The sequence below is a fragment of the Acanthamoeba castellanii genome, assembly GCF_000313135.1.
Source record: "Acanthamoeba castellanii str. Neff unplaced genomic scaffold scf7180000084770, whole genome shotgun sequence".
Taxonomy (NCBI): domain Eukaryota; phylum Discosea; order Longamoebia; family Acanthamoebidae; genus Acanthamoeba; species Acanthamoeba castellanii.
The window spans coordinates 1,064,360-1,082,921 of record NW_004457532.1 but is presented as its reverse complement, the minus strand read 5'-3'; the positions used below and the strand labels follow the sequence as shown (position 1 = coordinate 1,082,921).

Below are 18,562 nucleotides of genomic sequence, written 5' to 3'. Positions count from 1 at the left end.
GCGATGGTGTGTTGGTCGGCGAGTTAGTAGGCGAGGTGGTCGGCGACGGGGAAGGCGATGGCGTGTTGGACGGCGATTTGGTGGGCGAGGTGGACGGCGAGGTGGTGGGCGAGGTGGTGGGCGAGGTGGTGGGCGAGGTGGTGGGCGAGGTGGTGGGCGAGGTGGTCGGCGAGGTGGTGGGCGAGATGGTGGGCGAGGTGGTCGGCGAGGTGGTCGGCGAGGTGGTCGGCGATGGCGTGTTGGACGGCGAGTTGGTGGGCGAGGTGGACGGCGAGTTGGTAGGCGATGGTGTGTTGGTCGGCGAGTTAGTAGGCGAGGTGGTCGGCGACGGGGAAGGCGATGGCGTGTTGGACGGCGATTTGGTGGGCGAGGTGGACGGCGACGGGGAAGACGATGGCGTGCTGGTTGGTGAGGAGGACGGGCTCGGGCTGTGCGAGGCGGACGGCGACGGCGACGGCGTGTAGGCGCAGGTCTCGAAGCCCACGAGTGCTTTTCGGTTATGCGAGCTCCACCCCTCCGGGTAGTGCTTGGCCACGCTCCCCAGCACTTCGAACGAACCCACCTCCGGCTGGGTGTCGTACCTGTTGACGGTGAGCAGGGCAACAGCCGAGATTTGTTGGACGAGCCAATACTGGGTATAGGGCGCCAGTTCGATGCCGCCCGGGTCGGAGGCCGGGTACCGGTAGCGCCCGCCTTGGGCATACCCGAAGCTGACGCCCCCGACAGGATCCATAGTATTGAAGCCCGCGCTGTTACCCAGCGGAGCGCCGGGTAAGTCGGCGGTCGCGTTGTGCGTGTAGATGCTCATCGATGAAATGCAGCACGACAAGTCACCTGGGAACATGAACGACGCTTTGTGTAAGTGGAATACTGTGCGTGACGTGTGTCGACGTGTGTGTTGTGCGTGTAGCGCGTGGTTGGCAATTCGGTACCGAATCCGCCCATGCCTATGCTGGCCGATAGTAGACGGGTGTTGCTGTGCGTGTAGAATTTCTGGGCCAGCAAGCTGTCGGTGATCATCCCGCTCACGGAGGGCAGAGTGAACATCGACAGCTCGCTCGCGCAGGTTTCGCCTGGTTCGACGGTGCAGCCGCTGAACCCCACCAGCGTGGTGCCAGTGGTGCCTACTGGTCCCCAGACCCCCGCCTCCTGCTGCAAGACTGATTCGTAAACCACCACGACGGGCTCCTCATCGGGGAACGGGCCGCTGGCGGTGTGGTGGGCCGGGAACCCGCTGGTCCGGACCACCAGCCAGTAGCTGCCTATGACCAGTCGGATGCCCGCCGAGTCGACGGGGTAGAACGTGTAGCTGCCGCCGGGCACGCCCGGATACGCCACGGAGGTGGTGGCGCCGGGAATCACGAATTGAGCGTTGGCTTTGGGGCTGGAGGGTCGTTCGAAGCCTACGTTCTCGTTGTCCCAGACCTCCAGCAATAGGACCTGACTCGGGCCAAGGGGCACTGCCAACAATTCACTCTTATTAATAAAGCCAAGAATAAATAGCTAAAAGAAAACAACAGATGAAGGGCAGACGCACCACCGGTGTTGCCCAGGGAGATGGTGACTGACATGACGCGCAGAGCGTCGCTCATGACTTTGAACTTCTGGGCTGTGATCCCTTCGGTACTACTAATGAGACCCGCCGATCCACCAACGTCGTACGATGTACCCAGCAACTGGCACGGGATATACTGGGCTCGCTTAGAGAGTGAGCGCTGCTGGATTGAACTCTCGAGGTGGAGCGTCGAGTTAGAAGTCGATGTCACGCCCAGCCCGTCCGAGGTCGTCGGTTGCTGCTGCTGCAGCACCAGCTGCAGCTGCGCGTGGTCGGTGCCACATCCTTGCACGTCGATGATGCGGATGGCCGTCGCACCGGAGTTCGGATCGAGCTGGCGGTCGTGGCGTTGCTCTCCGTCGGCCGACGGTCGCAGCGAGTAGCGGGTGTGGACCTCCAGAAGGACCCCCTCAGCGAGGTCAGCGGAAAATCTGAAGCTATCGCTACTGCGCTCAGCAGCAGTTGTGGAGTGGTCGAAGGAGACCCGGCTGAAGGTGGCCTCTCGACCGTGAGGCGACAAAATTGTAAGTCGATCGATGGGTACTGTTCAGCGTATAATTGTCAGCTCTACCACTCAGGAAAGATGAGATTTCAAACAAGCACTAAATGGGATTGGAGGGGGGGATTACCTGAGGAGGCGACAGTGATCTGATGAATGCGAGACTCCTCCTCGACGAAAAATGCCAGGCTGGCTGACGTATCATCTCCTGGATCGACGGAGGTGATGATCAATCGGTCTGTGATTGGTTCGATGTCGAGACAGCTCTTAGCTGCTGACATTTGTTGCGCGTGGGTGGGTGACCAAAGAAGGACTGGGAGAAAAGAGAGAAGAGAGTAGTAGAAGAGCGCGAGCGCCATCCTTGAAAATTGGCCCTCCATCGTCCTCTCGCCAGGTGTCCTCGATCCGTTTCCTCTTCTTAGCTTGTGTCTGGTGAGAGCTTATGTTTTGCTGTGTGCTTTTTGGGAGCCTTTCCTTTTGGAGGCTCTACCTTTTTTGGAACCTCTCTCTTATCAGTTCACTGGTTGGAAAAACTCCGGTGGATAATTCAGCACAATAAGAAATTAATTAAGAAATGAGTTAAGCTTGCAGAAATAAATTAAAGGTATTAATACCTTTGCGCTGAAGATGTCGGGACCGCTTCGCACCTACTTGGACAAGAGGGTTGACCACGTCCTGCCTCTTGCCCACTCGTCCCCGCCCAAGCCAGCAGCACCCTCATCCGGTTCCTCCCTTCTTTTTTCTTCTTCTTGTTCTCATTCTTTCTCTGACAAGAGCTTTAAAGGTGGCGATGCGGACGCAGGAGGGCTGTTGGCGATCTCAGTGTTGACGTACAATGTGTGGTTCGACTTGGACGATTGGCAACTACGGTTCGACGCCGTGGCCAGCATCATCGAGCGCCTGCAGCCCACAGTACATATACACACACACTTCGCCGTTGTCTTGCCTCACATGTAGCACTGTGTGCGTGTTGCGTGTGTATGTTTATTTGTGCGTGTTTATGTGCGTGTGCGTGTGCGTGCGTGTGTGTGCGTGTGTGTGTGCGTGCGTGCGTGTGCCATCGCAGGTGGTGTGCCTTCAGGAGGTCACCCAGCAATTCGCACTGGCTCTGAAGCGGCATCCGTGGCTCAACCAAAACTACCACATGCTCGACGCCGACGTGCGACGCATATCCACATCTCTTATGCGCGTTCATGTGTCCTCACATTTTCTTTTGCTTTGGAACTCTCTTTCAGGATGGGACGGTACTGAAGACGGTCGAGCCCTATGGCGTGGCCATGTTGTCGCGCTATCCCTTCGAGCGTCTCGAGTTGCACGAGACGCATTCGCTCATGCAGCGGAATGCGCTGCTGGCTGAGATCAACGCCGACGGACATAAGGCACCCGGCGACCACTCCCTTCCATCTTAGCAGCTCAACGTTCGTGTAGTGCATCGCAGCAAGCCTGACTCACAGCTGCTGCGGTGTCAGGTGCGTGTGTGCACAGCGCACCTGGAGAGCCGAGACTTTGATGGCTTCAGCCCGCCTCTGCGCAAAGCCCAGCTGGCCAAGATGTTTCGCCTCTTGGACGACCGCGATGATGACGACCAAGTCGAGTTGCGCATCATCACCGGCGACTTCAACTTCCCAGCCGGCGCCAAAGGAGAAGAAGAGGTGCTTTCCAGTCTCCAGTGCTCTTCGTTTCTCAGCTCACCTCCTCTTGTTTGGCCCCAAACAGGGAGTGAGCAAGGACTACGTGGACACATGGAACGCTCTGCGACCCGACGAGCCGGGCCACACCATCGGCATCAACTACCCCAGACCGCGATCACGACCCAGCCGATATGACCGAATCCTCTATCGGTCGACATCATCGTCATCGTCATCGTCTTCATCGTCGTCATCGTCGACCTGGTGCGTGCAGGAAGTGCGGACTGTGGGCGCCGAGTCCATTGGCACCAGGGGCGCCGGCAAGGACATCTTCCCCTCCGATCACCTGGGCGTGTTCGCCGTTCTCCGCGGCCAAACTCCCTGACCACCACACAGGCCAGCTACAGAGCGAGAAAGGCTAACGAAAAGTCTAGAGAGCGAAATAGCGATTGAACTTTCCAACTGAGAAAAACTGTTGGCTTTGGTCTGGTTGCGTTTCCTCATTGAAGAACGTTTCAACCAGACAGAGGATGGAGGTACCAATTGAAGAGCGAGACACCAAGGGCAAAGAGAAGGTGGTTCTGGGGTCTTACGGCGACAACCCCTGGGGTGAAGACGAGGCCGAACAACGGGAGGACGCCGGCATCAGCGCTTCCGGCGATGGCAGTGAGAAGCGGTTCCTCATTGTCACCATCGGCACCCGCGGCGACCTTCAGCCCTACGTTGCCCTCAGTACTATTTCTCATAATGATTATTATTATTATTATTTGAACATTTTTAAAACACAAGGAGTTAAACTGACTTATTTGTACAGCCAAGGCTATGCAGTCGGCTGGGTGGGTGGTGGGGTTCGTGGCGAGCGAGGCGTTCGCGGAGTTCGTAGCGGAGCACACGCACCAAGTGGAGTTCTTCCCGCTGCTCGGCAACCCTGCCGCCATCGTCAACTCGCCCCAGTTCGTCAAAGCCTTCTACGAAGGAGGTGCGTGCGTGTGGTTGTATGTGGTGTGTGCGGTATGTGCGGTGTGTGCGGTGTGAGTGACACTCACGCAAAAGTTGCCCAACAGGAATGCAGGAGCAGATGAACGTGATGCTGGAGGAGACGAAGGAATGGACGGAGCCCAACTACCACCGCGTGTGGGAAGCGGCCAAGCAGTTCAGGCCGGACCTCATCCTCACCGGCATCACCACCCTCTCCGAGGTGCTGGCCGTGGGCCAGAAGCTGCGCGTGCCGGTCGTGGCGGCCTGCACCCTGCCCATCTACCCCACCAGCGAGTGGGCGCCCGTCACAGCCGTGGCCAAGCCCCTGCCTCTCGGCTTCCTCAACTCCTTTGCCCAATGGGCTACCTTCAAACGTACGTTGTCGTGTGTGTCGTGCGTGTGTCGTGAATGTGTCGTGCGTGTTGTGTGGTGTGTTGTGTGGTGAGTGGTGGTGAGTGGTCGGAATGTGAGGAATGCAAACAATGTGGGGCGGAACAGTGTTGTGGTCGTTCCTCTCGGGCAACATCAACAAGTTCAGGGCCTCGCTGGGGCTCGCCAAGCAGGAGAGCTACGTGGTCGATGCCGCGCCGCAGCTCTGTCTTTACAGCGAACAGGTCCCACTCTCCCACCATCACATCACCGCACACATCACCACCACCACCGCACGTTTGTTGAAGATTTCTGCCCCGCTCTCTCAACCAGGTGGTGCCCTACCCACATGACTGGCCGGTTGATCTGATCGAAGTGACCGGCTACTGGGACCTGAACAAAAGCGCGAATACGAGCCTCCGCTGGTACCGTGGACGACCTCCTCTGCGCCAGACCAATTCGGTCGTGGAGCTGACCCTGACATGTGGATATCTTTTAGGAACTCGAGTCTTTCCTTGACGAGGGCGACGCACCTGTCTACATGGGCTTTGGTTCCATGCCACTCAAGAATGCAACCGTACGCAACACACGACGCGACACATGACACGACACGACACGACACGACACGACACGACACGACACGACACGACACGACACGACACGACACGACACGACACGACACGACACGCACATGACACACTCATGCCACACGACAGAGGAATGCTGATGGGAGGTTGGTTTGTGGTCCGACCAGGAACTGGCGCTGGACTTTTGTGAGGTTCTCAAGAAGCTCAACCGGCGAGGTGTGGTGCAGTTGGGCTGGTCGCAGGAGAAGGCCAAGGTCGCCCAGGCTCTCGCCGGGCAGACCCACGTCCGTCTCCTGCCCGACCTCCCTCACGAATGGCTCTTCCCTCGCTGCTCCATCGTACTCACGCCGCCACCTTAATCGCTGGCCGCCACCGCCACCGCCACCGCCACCTTAATTCAAACCCACCACTTGGTATCGCCACAGATCATTCACCACGGAGGCGCGGGCACGACGGCGGCGGCGTTGAGGGCCGGCGTGCCGAGCGTCGTCTTCCCCGTGCTCATGGACCAGCCCTTCTGGGCCAGCCGCGTACGATTGCAACAATTCTCTCTCTGCCCTGGGACCTCCTCGACGACATAATGGGCTGATTGATGGTGTTTTTTGTTGGCCACAGGTGGCCGCGCTGGGCGCCGGACCGCAATTGGCCATTCCGCTGAAGAAGCTCACACGAGACAACCTCGAGTCTCAAATACTGGCCGCTTCTGGTGAAGGTAACCACGCGGCGCATGGCGCACACGCACCACAGCACACGCACCACCTCACACGCACCATCGCACACGCACCACCACACGAGTTTGGTTGATTTGACCTGCTTGGCCTGTGTCGCAGAGATGGCCCTGCGAGCGCAGGCGGTGGCCGCCAGTCTGCGCAAGGATCCGGACGGTGTGGCCGCGGCGGTGAAGTGGCTGGAGAAGTACGCCGCCTCGCCCCAGCACCCGCGAAACCACGGCTCGCGCCAGCCGACGACCGACGACGGCCTCGTGGCCTGGCTGCCCGACGACTCGGTACTCTCTCGACCCCCAATACCACAACAAAATGTTTGGCATTCATGCACAGCATTCCTTACACCATGAGGAATGTGGCTTGGAATGCGATCAGGTGCAAGAGTGCATGGAGTGCAAGACGGGCTTCTCGTTCCTCAACCGCCGACACCACTGTCGAGTCTGCGGCGGCATTTTCTGCGGCCAGTGCGTGATCAAGCAGACTCGAGTGCTCAACCACTCCCGCGCGCAAGCTCTTCCCGTGTGCCGTTTGTGCCGCACGAACGCCTAGAAGAGGCCCTCCTCCCTCATCTTCATGTAAAGAACGTTGGAGGAAAAAGTCCACAAGTGGGCTGCAAAGGTCTTGCGACCTACAATCAAGCGCTCATCCACGACTCCCTGTGGAGCTTGCGCTGCTGTTCCCGCGAGATGGGCTCCAGCTCGAACATGTCGTTCTCGTGCAACCGCTGCACTTCGCGCTCGAGCGGAGTCTGCCTCAGCAGCGAGCTGCGCCGGCGCGCCGGCGGCAACTGCCCCAGTCGGCTCCTGGCCCGCGTGTAGGCGATGTAGGCCACCACGCCGGCCACGAGCCCCGCCACCACCAGCGCCACCGGCACCGCCACGCCCACTGCAATCGCAACCGTGTTGTCGCTGTCGCCGCCGCCGCTCGTGTCTGTGCGCGAGATCGCAGTGGCCAGGCTGCCCTCCTGGACGGCGGCCAGGCATGGTGGGCCGCCCGAGCAGAAGCCCACAGTGGTCTTGCCGCCGCTGGACGCCACGCCTCCGAGGCCGATCGAGCTCTCCTGCCCGGGCCAAGCCGCGAGTCGTCACCGTGGTGGTGGTGAAGCAGAACGGCAGCCAATACGACTTGAGCGCCACCAGGCTTGATGACGATGACGCTTGAGCGGTCACTTCGGTAAAGGAGTCGTTGGCCGCGGTCGGCATGCCCGCCGTGACGTCCACCTGGGCCAGGGTGTTGCCCGTAGACATGTCGATGACGTAGGCCACGACCGTCGTGGTCCCGGCGGCGGCGGCACCGGTGAGTCGGATGAAGTAGGAGAATCTGATGCCGGTGCCCGACAGGCCCACGACGATATTGCCCGCGCACTGGGTGCTCGACGTGGTCTGCGAGGTGCTCATGGAAACGACTTCGACGTCTGGCGGGCCGTTGGTGAAGATCTCGCCCGGCTTGATGGCGACCGGAAGGGCGAAGGGCGACGTCGATGGCGTGGGCGAGACCGAGGGCGAGGGCGATGTGGAGGGCGAGAACGACGGCGTGGAACTGGCGGTCGGTCTGGGAGTGCGCGAGCGCGAGACGTTAGTGGTGACCGACGGTGTGGGCGAGTTTGAGCCCGAGGGCGAGCGCGAGGGTGTGGGCGACTGGGAGGTTGAGGGCGTAACGCTCATCGAAGGGGAGGTCGAGGGCGTGCGGCTGATCGACGAAGAAGTCGAGGGCGTGGCCGACGGAGAGGCCGGCGAAGGCGTCGCACTGGTCGTGCCGCTGATCGACGGGGTGGCCGAAAGCGTGGGCGACGGGGAGGCCGAGGGCGTGCGGCTGACAGACGGGGAGGCCGAAGGCGTGGCACTGGGCGTGCTGCTTACTGATTGGGAGGTCGAGGGCGTGGGCGACGGGGAGGCCGGCGAAGGCGTCGCACTGGGCGTGCCGCTGAGCGACGGGGAGGTCGAGGGCGTGCTGCTGACTGACGGGGAGGCCAGAGATGGCGTAGCACTGGGCGTGCCGCTGCTTGACGGGGAAGTAGAGGGCGTGGCCGACGGTGAGGCCGGCGAAGGCGTCGCACTGGGCGTAACGCTGACCGACGGAGAGGTCGAGGGCGTGGCCGACGGAGAGGCCGGCGAAGGCGTCGCACTGGTTGTGCCGCTGATCGATGGCGACGACGAGGCACTGGGAGAGGACGATGGCGTGGCCGAGGCCGAGGGCGACGCACTGGGCGACGACGACGGCGTGGCGGAGGCCGAGGGCGTTGAAGTGGGCGTCGATGAAGCGCTGGGCGATGACGATGGCGTGACCGATGCCGAGGGCGTTGAACTGGGCGTCGCTGAGGCGCTGGGCGATGGACGATGGCGTGGCCGATGCCGAGGGCGACGCACTGGGCGACGACGACGGCGTGGCGGAGGCCGAGGGCGTTGAAGTGGGCGTCGATGAAGCGCTGGGCGATGACGATGGCGTGACCGATGCCGAGGGCGTTGAACTGGCCGTCGCTGAGGCGCTGGGCGATGACGATGGTGTGGCCGATGCCGAGGGCGTTGAACTAGGCGTCACTGAGGCGCTGGGCGATGGCGATTGTGTGGCCGAGGCCGAGGGCGTTGAACTGGCCGTCGATGAGGCGCTGGGAGATGACGATGGCGTGGCCGATGCCGAGGGCGACGCACTGGGCGACGGCGACGGCGAGGCGGAGGCCGAGGGCGTTGAACTGGGCGTCGATGAGGCGCTGGGCGATGACGACGGCGTGGCCGAGGCCGAGGGCGTTGAACTGGGCGTTGCTGAGGCGCTGGGCGACGACGACGGCGTGGCCGAGGCCGAGGGCGTTGAACTGGGCGTCGATGAGGAGCTTGGCGACGACGACGGCGTGGAGCTCGGGGTCTGGGTGGGGGTCGGGGAGGCCGACACTCGGGAAGGCGAGGGCGTGGGAGTGATCGAGGCCGTGGGCGAAGGCAGCGCATCGCAGCAGCCGAGCAGCTTGAGCTTGGCTGTCCGTTGCGAGCGCACCTCGTATGTGCCGGGTGAGATGCTGTAGAAGGCATAGTCGACTGTGATCTCATCGTTCGTCGGCCCAGTCCACCCAAACAGCACGCCGTCCGAGTCCTGGTCCACCGTGAACGAGACCACGAGCCAGTAGAAATCCGTCGTGGGCAGAACCAGGCCGGGCCTGGCGGTGGTGTAGAAGGTGTAGGTGCCATCCCCGTTGTTGACGGGCACAGGGTGGAACTGGTCGCCCTGGGGCACCAGATCGCCGGGTATCGGGTTAGCGCCGTTGTTGAGGTCGCCGTCGTAGCGCAGCTCAGCAGATACAAGGGCTGACCGAATGATGATGTTGATGCCGATTACAGTGATAGTCATGGTTAGCAATGAAGAGTGTACCATAGCTAAAGCGGGACGAAGGAATGAGGTACGGCGGGGGGGGAGTACGTACTGGCATAGTCTTGAAGCTTGATGGTGAAGGCGGTGACGATGCAGTTGAACCGGTTGGTGCGGAGGCGATGCGCCTGAGGGTAGTACCGAAGCCAGCCGCGCCCGTCGTCCTCAAGGACCATTGTGTTGGCCAAGTCGTGCACCCCGCAGGCCAGCGGCGAGGCCGACACGCTGGGCGTGGGCGGCGCGGACGGCGTGGTCGACACCCGGGAAGGACTGGCCGAGGGAGTGGGCGAGGGAGTGCGCCTGTCTGCGCATCCGTGCAGCTTGAGCATGGGCGTGCGACCACCGAGGAGCTTGTACCCCCCCTGGTTGTAGTACATCACTTCGAAGGTGATGTCGTCGGTAGACTGCACCGACCAGCCCACCCCCATTAAGCTACCGGTAGCGAAATCGGAGAACGAGAGCACGAGCCAGTATAGGTCCTGCGAGGGCAGGGAGATTCCGGGCTGGGCGGTGGTGAAGAAGGTGTAGGTGCCGTCCCCGTTGTCGACGGGCACGTTGTGGAACTGGTCGCCCTGGGGCACCAGCTCGCCGGGCTTCCCGATGGAGCCGTCTTCAAAGCCACTCGGGACGTTGTCGTGGTAGCGAAGCTCAGCTGAAGTAAGGACTGCCCAATGTCGATGACGACGATGATGTGACGAACCGATCAGAGTTGATATAAGTTCCAAATCAAATCAAATCAGAGAGGAATGATCCGTACGGGCATAGTTTTGGAGCTTGAAGGTGATGGCGGTGATGAGGCAGTTGGGCTGTTGGACGCGGAAGCGATGCAGGTGGGGGTAGAACCAAAGATAGTTGGAAAATTCCACGCCCAGGGTGTTGGCCAACTCCCGCACCCCGCAGGCCAGCGGCGAGGCTGACGGGCTGGGCGTAGCGGACTGACCTTGGGCAGGCGCAATCTGGCCAAAGATAGACAACACTACTACTAACACTAGCATAGACCATAATGATAATGGAGGGAAGGGAGGATGGAGGGTTGCCATCGCGGTGGTGAGGGAAACCGTGGGGGATGAGTTGCGTGATCCTCACAAGAAACAAAAAAAAAAAGCTGTCGAACCGACGCCAGGCTTGAAACAGTAAAGGACTGAAAAGAGGTTTTCTGCAAAGTACCTCTTCCTGAAGGACAAATGCCAGGATTTTGTTTGGTTTAGTAGGGCGGCCAAAGGGGAGCAGTTCATTGAAGCTGAAAGTTGCTGGCGGTCGAAACGATCAGTTGGCATGGGCCTTCAAGAGATGGGTGCTTGCATACACACTTAAGCTGCAAGCACCTGAGCATCATCTTCACTGCCATGTTGAGACCTGTCCAATGCATGTGCAAAATCAAAAAAACCGTGGGACTTGTGCCTGACCCAACGTTTCGTGGCAGTTTCGAGAAAATTTCACTGTCATCATTTCCTTATTTTTCCATGGCAATGGAAAAAGATGCGTCATCATTTCCTTGTTTTTTATTTTTTTGTGCAAGAGCGGATCGCAGAAGACAGAATTGAGTCAAGGGCAAGATGCGTAGCGAATCGCCCTACGCGGACGATGTGCTGCGGGAACATATGGAGCAGGAACGAGCAGATGGGGCAGAGCAGGCGAGTGTGGCCGTGCTCGTGTTGGGGGACATCGGGCGCAGCCCGCGCATGCAATACCACACCTACTCGTTCGCCGAGAAGGGCGTACACGTGGACTTCGTGGGCTACGAAGGTTTGCCACGCTCACTACACGACGGCACCCATTCTACACACATTCATTTGATTTAATTCATTTTCTACTCCCCATCAGGTGAGCCAGCGCGGGACGAGGTGGAGCACCACCCCAACATCACGCAACATCGCATATGGCAGTTTCCTTGGAGGTACGCACCTGGTGCTGCCGTGGGCGAATGATGAAGCCATGAGTCCAAGTGTGCCACATATAATGACGTTCGTGTTGTGTTGTGTTGTGCCTCTACGTGACTCCAGGTTTCCACGACCACTCTTCGTCGTCTACGCCTTCCTCAAGCTGCTCGTGCTCACACTGCAGCTGTTCTGGGTGCTCCTCTTTGGCATTCGCAAGCCCTCTCTCATCCTCATGCAGGTACAACGATTTCGTGGTCACATGGCCGTGGCCTCAAGCGCTCACTCTCTCTCTCTCTCTCTCCAATCCCACCAGAACCCACCGGCCATTCCCTCGATGGTCATCGTCTACATCGTGTGCAAGCTTCGCGGCGCCAAGCTTGTAATCGATTGGCACAATTTTGGCTACAGGTGCGTCGTGTGTGTGTCGTGTGTGTCGTGTGCGGTGGTGTGTGGGTGTCGTGTGTGTCGTGTGTAGTAGCACAGCATGTTGATCGGTTATTTTTTCGTCCTGCAGCATTCTGGCGATCAACCTGGGGCAAGGGAGCCCTCTCGTCAAGATCCATCGATGGTACGAACACTTCTTCGGCCGAAGAGGGGACGCCCACCTGTGCGTGTCGGCGGCCATGCAGAGCGAACTCGAACACAACTGGGGCATTAGGTACATTCCCCTCTCTCCTCTTAATACCCATCCATCATACACAGTGTCATAATATAGAAAACAATATGTTTCTTTAAATACGTATAACATGTATGAAGTTGTACACACTAAATCGATAGAGCCATGATGGCATAGTGCACATGTGCTGTACGATCGGCCGCCTGCCTTCTTCAAGCGACTAAGCGTGGCCGAGGCGCACGAGGTACCGCGCACCCACCGCACCCGACGACCTTTGGCTGCCGCCATCTTGTAACTGTACTGAATTACAAACATGTGTTCTTGTCTCTTGTTCAGCTGCTCGCCTCGCGCGACCTCAAGAAGTCGTTCAAGCCGTGCGCCGAGAAGCTGAACAGGAAGCTCTCGTCAACGGACACCCTCTTCACCCACAAGCAGGAAAAGGGCAAGGAGAAGGAGGGCCAGCCCATCACCTTCACCAAGTACTACTGGCGAGGTACACTCGAGTCCTGGGCCTCACTCGTAGTACTATACTATACTATACTATTCTAATGCACGGCACGGGCGCAACGCAGAGGACAGGCCTGCGCTGATCGTGAGCTCGACGAGCTGGACGCCGGACGAGGACTTCTCCATCCTGCTGGCAGCCATCGATGAGTACGAGCGGATCATCGAAGAGAGGAAAGACCACTCCTTCCCCCACATCATCTTCGTCATTACCGGTGCGGTGTTCGCTCTTCGCTTTCGCTCTTCGCTCTTCGCTCTTCGCTCTTCGCTCTTCGCTCTTCGCTCTTCGCCCTTCGCTCTTCGCTCTTTGCTCGGGTCCGCCGACCGATCGACCGTCGTCGTGCAGGCAAAGGACCGCAGAAGGAGTACTATCTAGACCTGATCAAGCAGAAGAGCTGGAACCACACGCAGGTCATCACCATGTGGCTCACCGCCGAGAACTACCCCAAGTTCCTTGGTACGCGCCGCGTCGTGTGTGTGTGGTATTCGGCCGACGACTCGGTCGTCTCACCCGGGTGCTCTGTGTTTCCAGGCGTGTGCGACTTGGGCATCTCGCTCCACACGTCGTCGTCGGGGATGGACCTCCCGATGAAGGTCGTCGACATGTTCGGATGTAGCATGCCCGTCTGCGCCTACAAATTCGCCTGGTGCGCACCTCAATCGCGCACCTCAATGTATATTCATTTACGTGTTATTGTTCTTTGTGTGTTTATTATGTTTTTATCTGGAGTCTAACGCGCGGACTGCAGCGTGGACGAGCTGGTCAAGCACCAGGAGAACGGACTCCTCTTTGATTCGAGCAAGCAGCTGGGCCAGCAGATCTACGTACCTTCGCCACTCCATAACGCATTACAATCACGAGACTGACACGACACGGCACGACCAACGACCAACGACACAATAGCAACTGTTCCGTCAGTTCCCGAACAAGGACGAGCTGGCGCGCGTGACGGCCGAGGAGCCCGAGCGGTGGGACGACAGCTGGGAGGGCGCCTGGCAGGCCGTGTTCGCTCCCCTGATCTTGGGTACGACGGACGGTGAAGGCCTTGACGACGACCAAGCGGAGCACGAGGACGACGACCAACATTGAGACCACCCCAGCCGGTGAGCCACAAGGGAGGAACCCCAATGTGCTGCTGCCACGTCAGCGTGCCACGTCCATCGAAAGGTAAAAAGCGGCAACACAGACCCCAGAATCATTTCAGTGCACGGTACCCAACGCCCGCCATAAAAGCTGGAGCAAGAGGAGAAGCGAACCATTGTCTTCTTGACTTCCTTACCTCCTCACCACCTACCAACCAACCAAACCAAATTTTGTTTTATATTGGTCGTCCAACATGCAGTGTGATAGTAAGAAGAAGGAGGAGAGCCAGGCGCTCAAGGTAGTCTGCACGCCAGAGTTGAGGGGGGTGGGGGCAGCGGACAAGCGGTCGTCGTTCCTGGTGATGGCCTCGATCGCGGCTCCCGAGTACCGGGCCGAGGAGCGGGCCGCGGTGGACATGGTCTGCGTGATCGACCGTAGCGGCTCAATGGCGGGCCAGCGGCTCGAGATGGCCAAGGCCACCGTCGAGTTCGTCGTCGCGAACCTGCGAAGCGACGATCGTCTGGGCGTAGTGACCTACGACGACGTTGTCACAAACCATTTCCCCCTGCGGCCCATGACGGCGGAGGGCAAGGCGGCCATCGCCGCGGTCAAGTCCATCGTCGGGGCCGGCTCGACCAACCTGTGCGGCGGCCTCGTAGAGGGGGTCGACCAGATGCGTCGACGGGACGGGGAGAAGAAGAACGAGGTGGCGTCGGTGCTGCTGTTCACGGACGGCCAGGCTAACGTGGGCTATATGCGGGCGGAGGAGATCATCAAGGCCACCATCAACGCCGACTACGCCCGCCTCGCCTTCCAGCCCAACGTGCTCCCTCGATGCGGCTGGACTCCCTACGCGGCCGGACTCCTGCCCCCCTTTCAGCCCCCAGCGCCGCTGCCCCCCATGCAGAGGCCACAACACCCCTTCCTGCCGCAGCAGCAGCTGCTTCAACAACAGCTCCTTCAGCAACAGCAGCAGCAACTACTTCAACAACAGCTCCTCCAGCAGCAACAGTCTCTACTTCAACAACAACTACCGCCCCAGCAGCAGTATCAACAATTGCCGCCTCATCAGCCCCAACCACAGCAGCAGCAGCAGCAGCAGCAGCAACCACCTCGTCCGCAACAGCTGCAGCAGCAACCACCTCATCCGCAACAGCTGCAGCAGTACTGGGCGATGCCCGTGCCGCTGCCCTCGGTGGCCCAGGCCCAGAACCCGGCGGACTTCGGCGGACTCAGCCCGGCGGCGAGCGGAGAGCAGCTGAAGAAGCCGTCGACCCCGCCGCCGGCGGAGGAGAAGAAGAGGTCGACCGCCAGCGAGGACATGCCGCTGCCGTGCACCATCAACACGTTCGGGTTCGGGACCGACCACGACGCGACGCTGCTCAAGAAGATCGCCGACCACGGCCAGGGCATGTACTACTACATCAACTCGACCCCCTCCATCGCCGAGGCCTACGCCGACTGCCTGGGCGGCCTGCTCAGCGTCGTCGGTCAGGACATCAGGGTCACCTTCGAGGCCATCGGTGGCGGCGAGCAGGTCAGGATCAACCGCATACTGACCCGGTTCAAGACGACCGAGGTCGAGCCCGGCCGAGTGTACGAGGTGGCCCTGGGCGACATCCAGAGCGAGGAGCGGCGCGACATTCTCGTTGATGTGTCGATCGCCGGCGCGACAACCGACGTCGAGGCCGACACTCCGGAGTGGCCGGTGCTGAAGACGACGGTAACCTACACGAACGTGATCACGGGTCGGTCGGGCGCCAGGGCGGAGCACTCGGCCACGATCATCAGGCGGCCAGCCGCGGACCACCACCACCACGACGAGGCCCGTGACGTTGCTGTCGACAGGCAGCTCAACCGGTGGCTGGCGGCCGAGGCCATGGAGGCGGCCAACGAGGTCGCGCGCGGCGGCGACATGGAACGGGCGCGGGCGATCATCAAACGGGCCAGCGATCGGATCAGGGAGTCGGTGTCGCGGGCCGACGAGTTCTGCCAGAGCCTGGTGAGCGATCTGGCCCGGTGCGAGGGCGGCCTGGTGTCGCATGGGTCGTGGGCCGCGGGCGGCAGCAAGATGCTGACCAACCAGATGCAGGCGCACCAGGTCCAGCGCAGCACCAACGTCGGTTCGGCCTCCCAGGCCAGCTATCAGAGCTCGGCCAGGTGCCAGATGCAGCAGCAGCAACAGCAGATCTTCAAGCCTCAGCCTTGAAGCTGCGACGCAACGTGCGCCGATTAGCTCAAAATAAAGTGGTGTTGCAATTTCACCATAGGGAAAATTTGTTTCGCAAAAAGGTTTCGAAAACAAAGCATGCGAGGTGGCTGTGGGTTTGGTAAGTAAAAAAAGTACATGGTGTTTGTATGGGAAAAAACCTTTTATATAAGCTCACGAAACCACCACACCTTCAAAGGTTCTGCAAAGCCTTCTTCTAACACATCACGACGTGTGTAACCATGCATGAGTCGAAGGTGTACTTGAAGTCATATCACGGCCGCTTCCTTTGCGCCGAGCCTTCTGGCCATGTAGTGGCCGACAGGACCGACTGCGCAGAGTGGGAGACGTGGACCATGCGCACCACCCACTGCGGCCAGGCCACCTTCCAGTCCTTCCATGGCAAATACCTCTGTGCCGAGGTATCTCACCCCCCTTCCTCTCTTTTGTCTGTTGGCCCAGACCCTCCAAAGTGATCCATTGTTTTACAAATTGGGTTCGCAACAACCTGATCTGCTGTCTCAGTTGTTGTTCGTTGCCACCCCTCAGTCTAAACCTCATTTTTCTGTTTATGCGTTCATCTATAGCCGTCGGGCAGGCTGGTGGCCGACCGCTCCAGCCCGGCAGAGTGGGAGCACTTCCGCGTTGAGCACCACGGCCCACAGGTACAGTTTTATTGTGTTTTGACATGCGGGCGCGGAGCATCTAATTCGTCGTCGTGTCAACGCCTGCCGCACAGGTCGCCTTGCGCTCGCACCACGACAAGTACGTGTGCGCCGAGCAGGACCACAGGGTGGTGGCCGATCGCTCGGCCGCCAGCATTTGGGAGAAGTGGCACATCATTCCGGTGGCCACCTGCCACCAGGCCCCGCACTGCCCCCAGTCGCAGCCGACGCAGTGCCCTGCGCCTGGGATCGGTGGCTATCCTCAGCCGTCTCAGCAGCCGCAGCAGAGCTACTACCCTCCGGCGCCCGCTGGCTATCCTCCTCAGTGGCCTCAGCATGCACCTGCCTTCGGTGGCTTTCCGCCGGCACCCGGTGGTGGCTATCCGCCGCAGCAGGGCTATCCGCCGCAGCAGGGCTACTACCCGCCGGCGGCCGCTGGTGGATATCCGCCTCAGCAGGGCTATCCGCCGTACCCCGGTGGCTTCAATACTCCAGGCCAGTATCCCCCTGGCCACTACTAAGCTGTCCGTGCCGGTTCCTGGGCAAGCACCTCGGTCTAGGCCGTGATCTGTCTTTCACTTATCGACCGTTCCAAGACCATAAAATAGAAAGCAAACCAGAAGGCGAGGTGATGCGGAAAGTCGGTTGTCTCACGCTGGAAAAGTGTGGTCTGATGTTTCATAAAGGACAGGTCGAGGGCCTGGTGGCCTCCTTCTATGGCCCAGCCAGCTTGCGAAACACGTGCAGATTGGCCCGCAAATACTGAAATCTCAACTTCGACAGGGTCAGTGCAAATTAGGAAAGAAGTAGTTTCCTTTTGGTTTTCTTTCCAGGGCAATGAAAAATGTTAAGAAATGGAGGAAAAAAGAACACGCAAACGAAAAAGAAGCGGGGCAAAACAAACCTGCAACACCCACGAGAGATGGACAAAGCTAAAGGTAAGACCAACACCGTGATGTGCAGACCAGGGTATGGACTATGGTCTGTTTGCACCTGTGCTGATGTTTCTCACCCTGGCGCACACACGAGTAGTGGAGGGTTTCGTTGTGGGGCTGCTGGAGCGGCACTGCGGCCCCAAGGCGGCTCAGAGCGCGAACACCCGACGGCACTTCACCGACGCGATCCTCACCGGCTCCTCCACCCCCGATACCGTCCGCGCCCAAATCATCCAACTCGCCAAGGTGCAAGGATTTTTCATAATATTCAATTCTCTTGAATATTTCTTTTACATACCCGAGTGTATGACGTTAAAGCCAACATATCTGTTGGCTGCAATAGACGCAGCAACTGGCGCAGCATATTATACAAACGTCGCCGCCCACGTCGCCAGTGCTCCAGGTCCACCAGATGCAGCCGCAGCCACAGCCACAGCCACAGCCACAACCACAGCCGCAGCCGCAGCAGACTGCGGATCTGCCGGCGGCCGCGGCAGTGCGGCTTAACGGGAATCAGCCGATCCCCGCGCCGGCGACCAGTCCTCCCGCAGACGTTAAGTGGTCCAAGGACGAACAGAAGCGCTTCTTCGAGGGCTACGAACTCTTTGGCGCCGACGGTGCGTGCGTGTTGTGTGTGTGTGTGTGTGTGTGTGGTCGTGCGTGTGTGTGTGGGTGTGTGTGTGTGTGTTGACAACCGTTTGGTGCAGACGTGGAGAACATCCGAGCGCACGTGGAAACCCGCTCGCTGGACGAGGTGCGCCGGTTCCTGGGCGACTACCTCGACTACCTCGAGGCCAAGCGCCAGCAGGTCAAGCGGGAGCGCGACGAGCGCGAGCGTCTGCAGCGCGAGCGAGTGAAGGAGGACCGCGTGCGCCAGCTCGAGCTGGAGCTCGAGCGCGAGCGAGCCGCTCTGCAGGCCAACCAGACCGTCGACGCACTCTTCGCCGCGCAGGTCGTGGCCGACGTCGGCGACG

General features: G+C 60.0%; 8 protein-coding genes and 1 pseudogene across 8 annotated transcripts in view; 8 read left to right on the top strand and 1 right to left on the bottom strand.

The window, feature by feature from the left end:
- The window catches only part of ACA1_270230 (gelatinase b, putative), a gene marked incomplete at both ends in the record, with an annotated part of 4,520 nt that extends 2,185 nt beyond the window's left edge, over positions 1-2,335 (bottom strand). Inside the window, 5 exons of the mRNA XM_004341587.1 lie at positions 1-581; positions 633-834; positions 933-1,460; positions 1,538-2,098; positions 2,185-2,335. The exon at positions 1-581 is cut by the window's left edge and continues 264 nt beyond it. Coding sequence (XP_004341635.1) covers positions 1-581; positions 633-834; positions 933-1,460; positions 1,538-2,098; positions 2,185-2,335 — 2,023 coding nt within the window. The remainder of the gene's footprint in view (positions 582-632; positions 835-932; positions 1,461-1,537; positions 2,099-2,184) is intronic.
- A 346-nt stretch (positions 2,336-2,681) lies between these two features.
- Positions 2,682-3,463, top strand: ACA1_270220 (Endonuclease/Exonuclease/phosphatase family protein; the record flags this gene model as incomplete). The annotated part of the gene is made up of 4 exons (XM_004341586.1): positions 2,682-2,778; positions 2,857-2,966; positions 3,121-3,213; positions 3,290-3,463. 4 exons carry the CDS (start codon positions 2,682-2,684, stop codon positions 3,461-3,463), a joined length of 474 nt encoding a protein of 157 aa, XP_004341634.1.
- A 141-nt stretch (positions 3,464-3,604) lies between these two features.
- Positions 3,605-4,067, top strand: ACA1_270210 (uncharacterized protein; the record flags this gene model as incomplete). The annotated part of the gene is made up of 2 exons (XM_004341585.1): positions 3,605-3,706; positions 3,771-4,067. 2 exons carry the CDS (start codon positions 3,605-3,607, stop codon positions 4,065-4,067), a joined length of 399 nt encoding a protein of 132 aa, XP_004341633.1.
- Positions 4,068-4,212: 145 nt separating this feature from the next.
- On the top strand, positions 4,213-6,890 carry ACA1_270200 (FYVE zinc finger domain containing protein; the record flags this gene model as incomplete). Its single annotated transcript, XM_004341584.1, has 11 exons — positions 4,213-4,414; positions 4,497-4,661; positions 4,747-5,034; positions 5,159-5,274; positions 5,363-5,494; positions 5,529-5,606; positions 5,784-5,954; positions 6,042-6,146; positions 6,232-6,328; positions 6,447-6,622; positions 6,717-6,890. 11 exons carry the CDS (start codon positions 4,213-4,215, stop codon positions 6,888-6,890), a joined length of 1,704 nt encoding a protein of 567 aa, XP_004341632.1.
- Positions 6,891-7,664: 774 nt separating this feature from the next.
- Positions 7,665-9,354, top strand: ACA1_270190 (uncharacterized protein; the record flags this gene model as incomplete). The annotated part of the gene is made up of 2 exons (XM_004341583.1): positions 7,665-8,651; positions 8,698-9,354. 2 exons carry the CDS (start codon positions 7,665-7,667, stop codon positions 9,352-9,354), a joined length of 1,644 nt encoding a protein of 547 aa, XP_004341631.1.
- A 1,897-nt stretch (positions 9,355-11,251) lies between these two features.
- ACA1_270180 (mannosyltransferase) lies at positions 11,252-13,785 on the top strand (the record flags this gene model as incomplete). Its single annotated transcript, XM_004341582.1, has 12 exons — positions 11,252-11,441; positions 11,520-11,592; positions 11,699-11,813; positions 11,889-11,983; positions 12,090-12,233; positions 12,369-12,435; positions 12,528-12,684; positions 12,764-12,910; positions 13,042-13,152; positions 13,228-13,342; positions 13,445-13,520; positions 13,600-13,785. 12 exons carry the CDS (start codon positions 11,252-11,254, stop codon positions 13,783-13,785), a joined length of 1,476 nt encoding a protein of 491 aa, XP_004341630.1.
- Positions 13,786-14,032: 247 nt separating this feature from the next.
- Positions 14,033-15,988, top strand: ACA1_270170 (von Willebrand factor type A domain containing protein; the record flags this gene model as incomplete). The annotated part of the gene is made up of 3 exons (XM_004341581.1): positions 14,033-14,602; positions 14,864-15,192; positions 15,262-15,988. 3 exons carry the CDS (start codon positions 14,033-14,035, stop codon positions 15,986-15,988), a joined length of 1,626 nt encoding a protein of 541 aa, XP_004341629.1.
- Positions 15,989-16,230: 242 nt separating this feature from the next.
- On the top strand, positions 16,231-17,174 carry ACA1_270160 (fascin subfamily protein; the record flags this gene model as incomplete). The annotated part of the gene is made up of 3 exons (XM_004341580.1): positions 16,231-16,410; positions 16,576-16,653; positions 16,728-17,174. 3 exons carry the CDS (start codon positions 16,231-16,233, stop codon positions 17,172-17,174), a joined length of 705 nt encoding a protein of 234 aa, XP_004341628.1.
- A 401-nt stretch (positions 17,175-17,575) lies between these two features.
- Positions 17,576-18,562, top strand: part of ACA1_270050 — a 5,630-nt pseudogene continuing 4,643 nt past the window's right edge.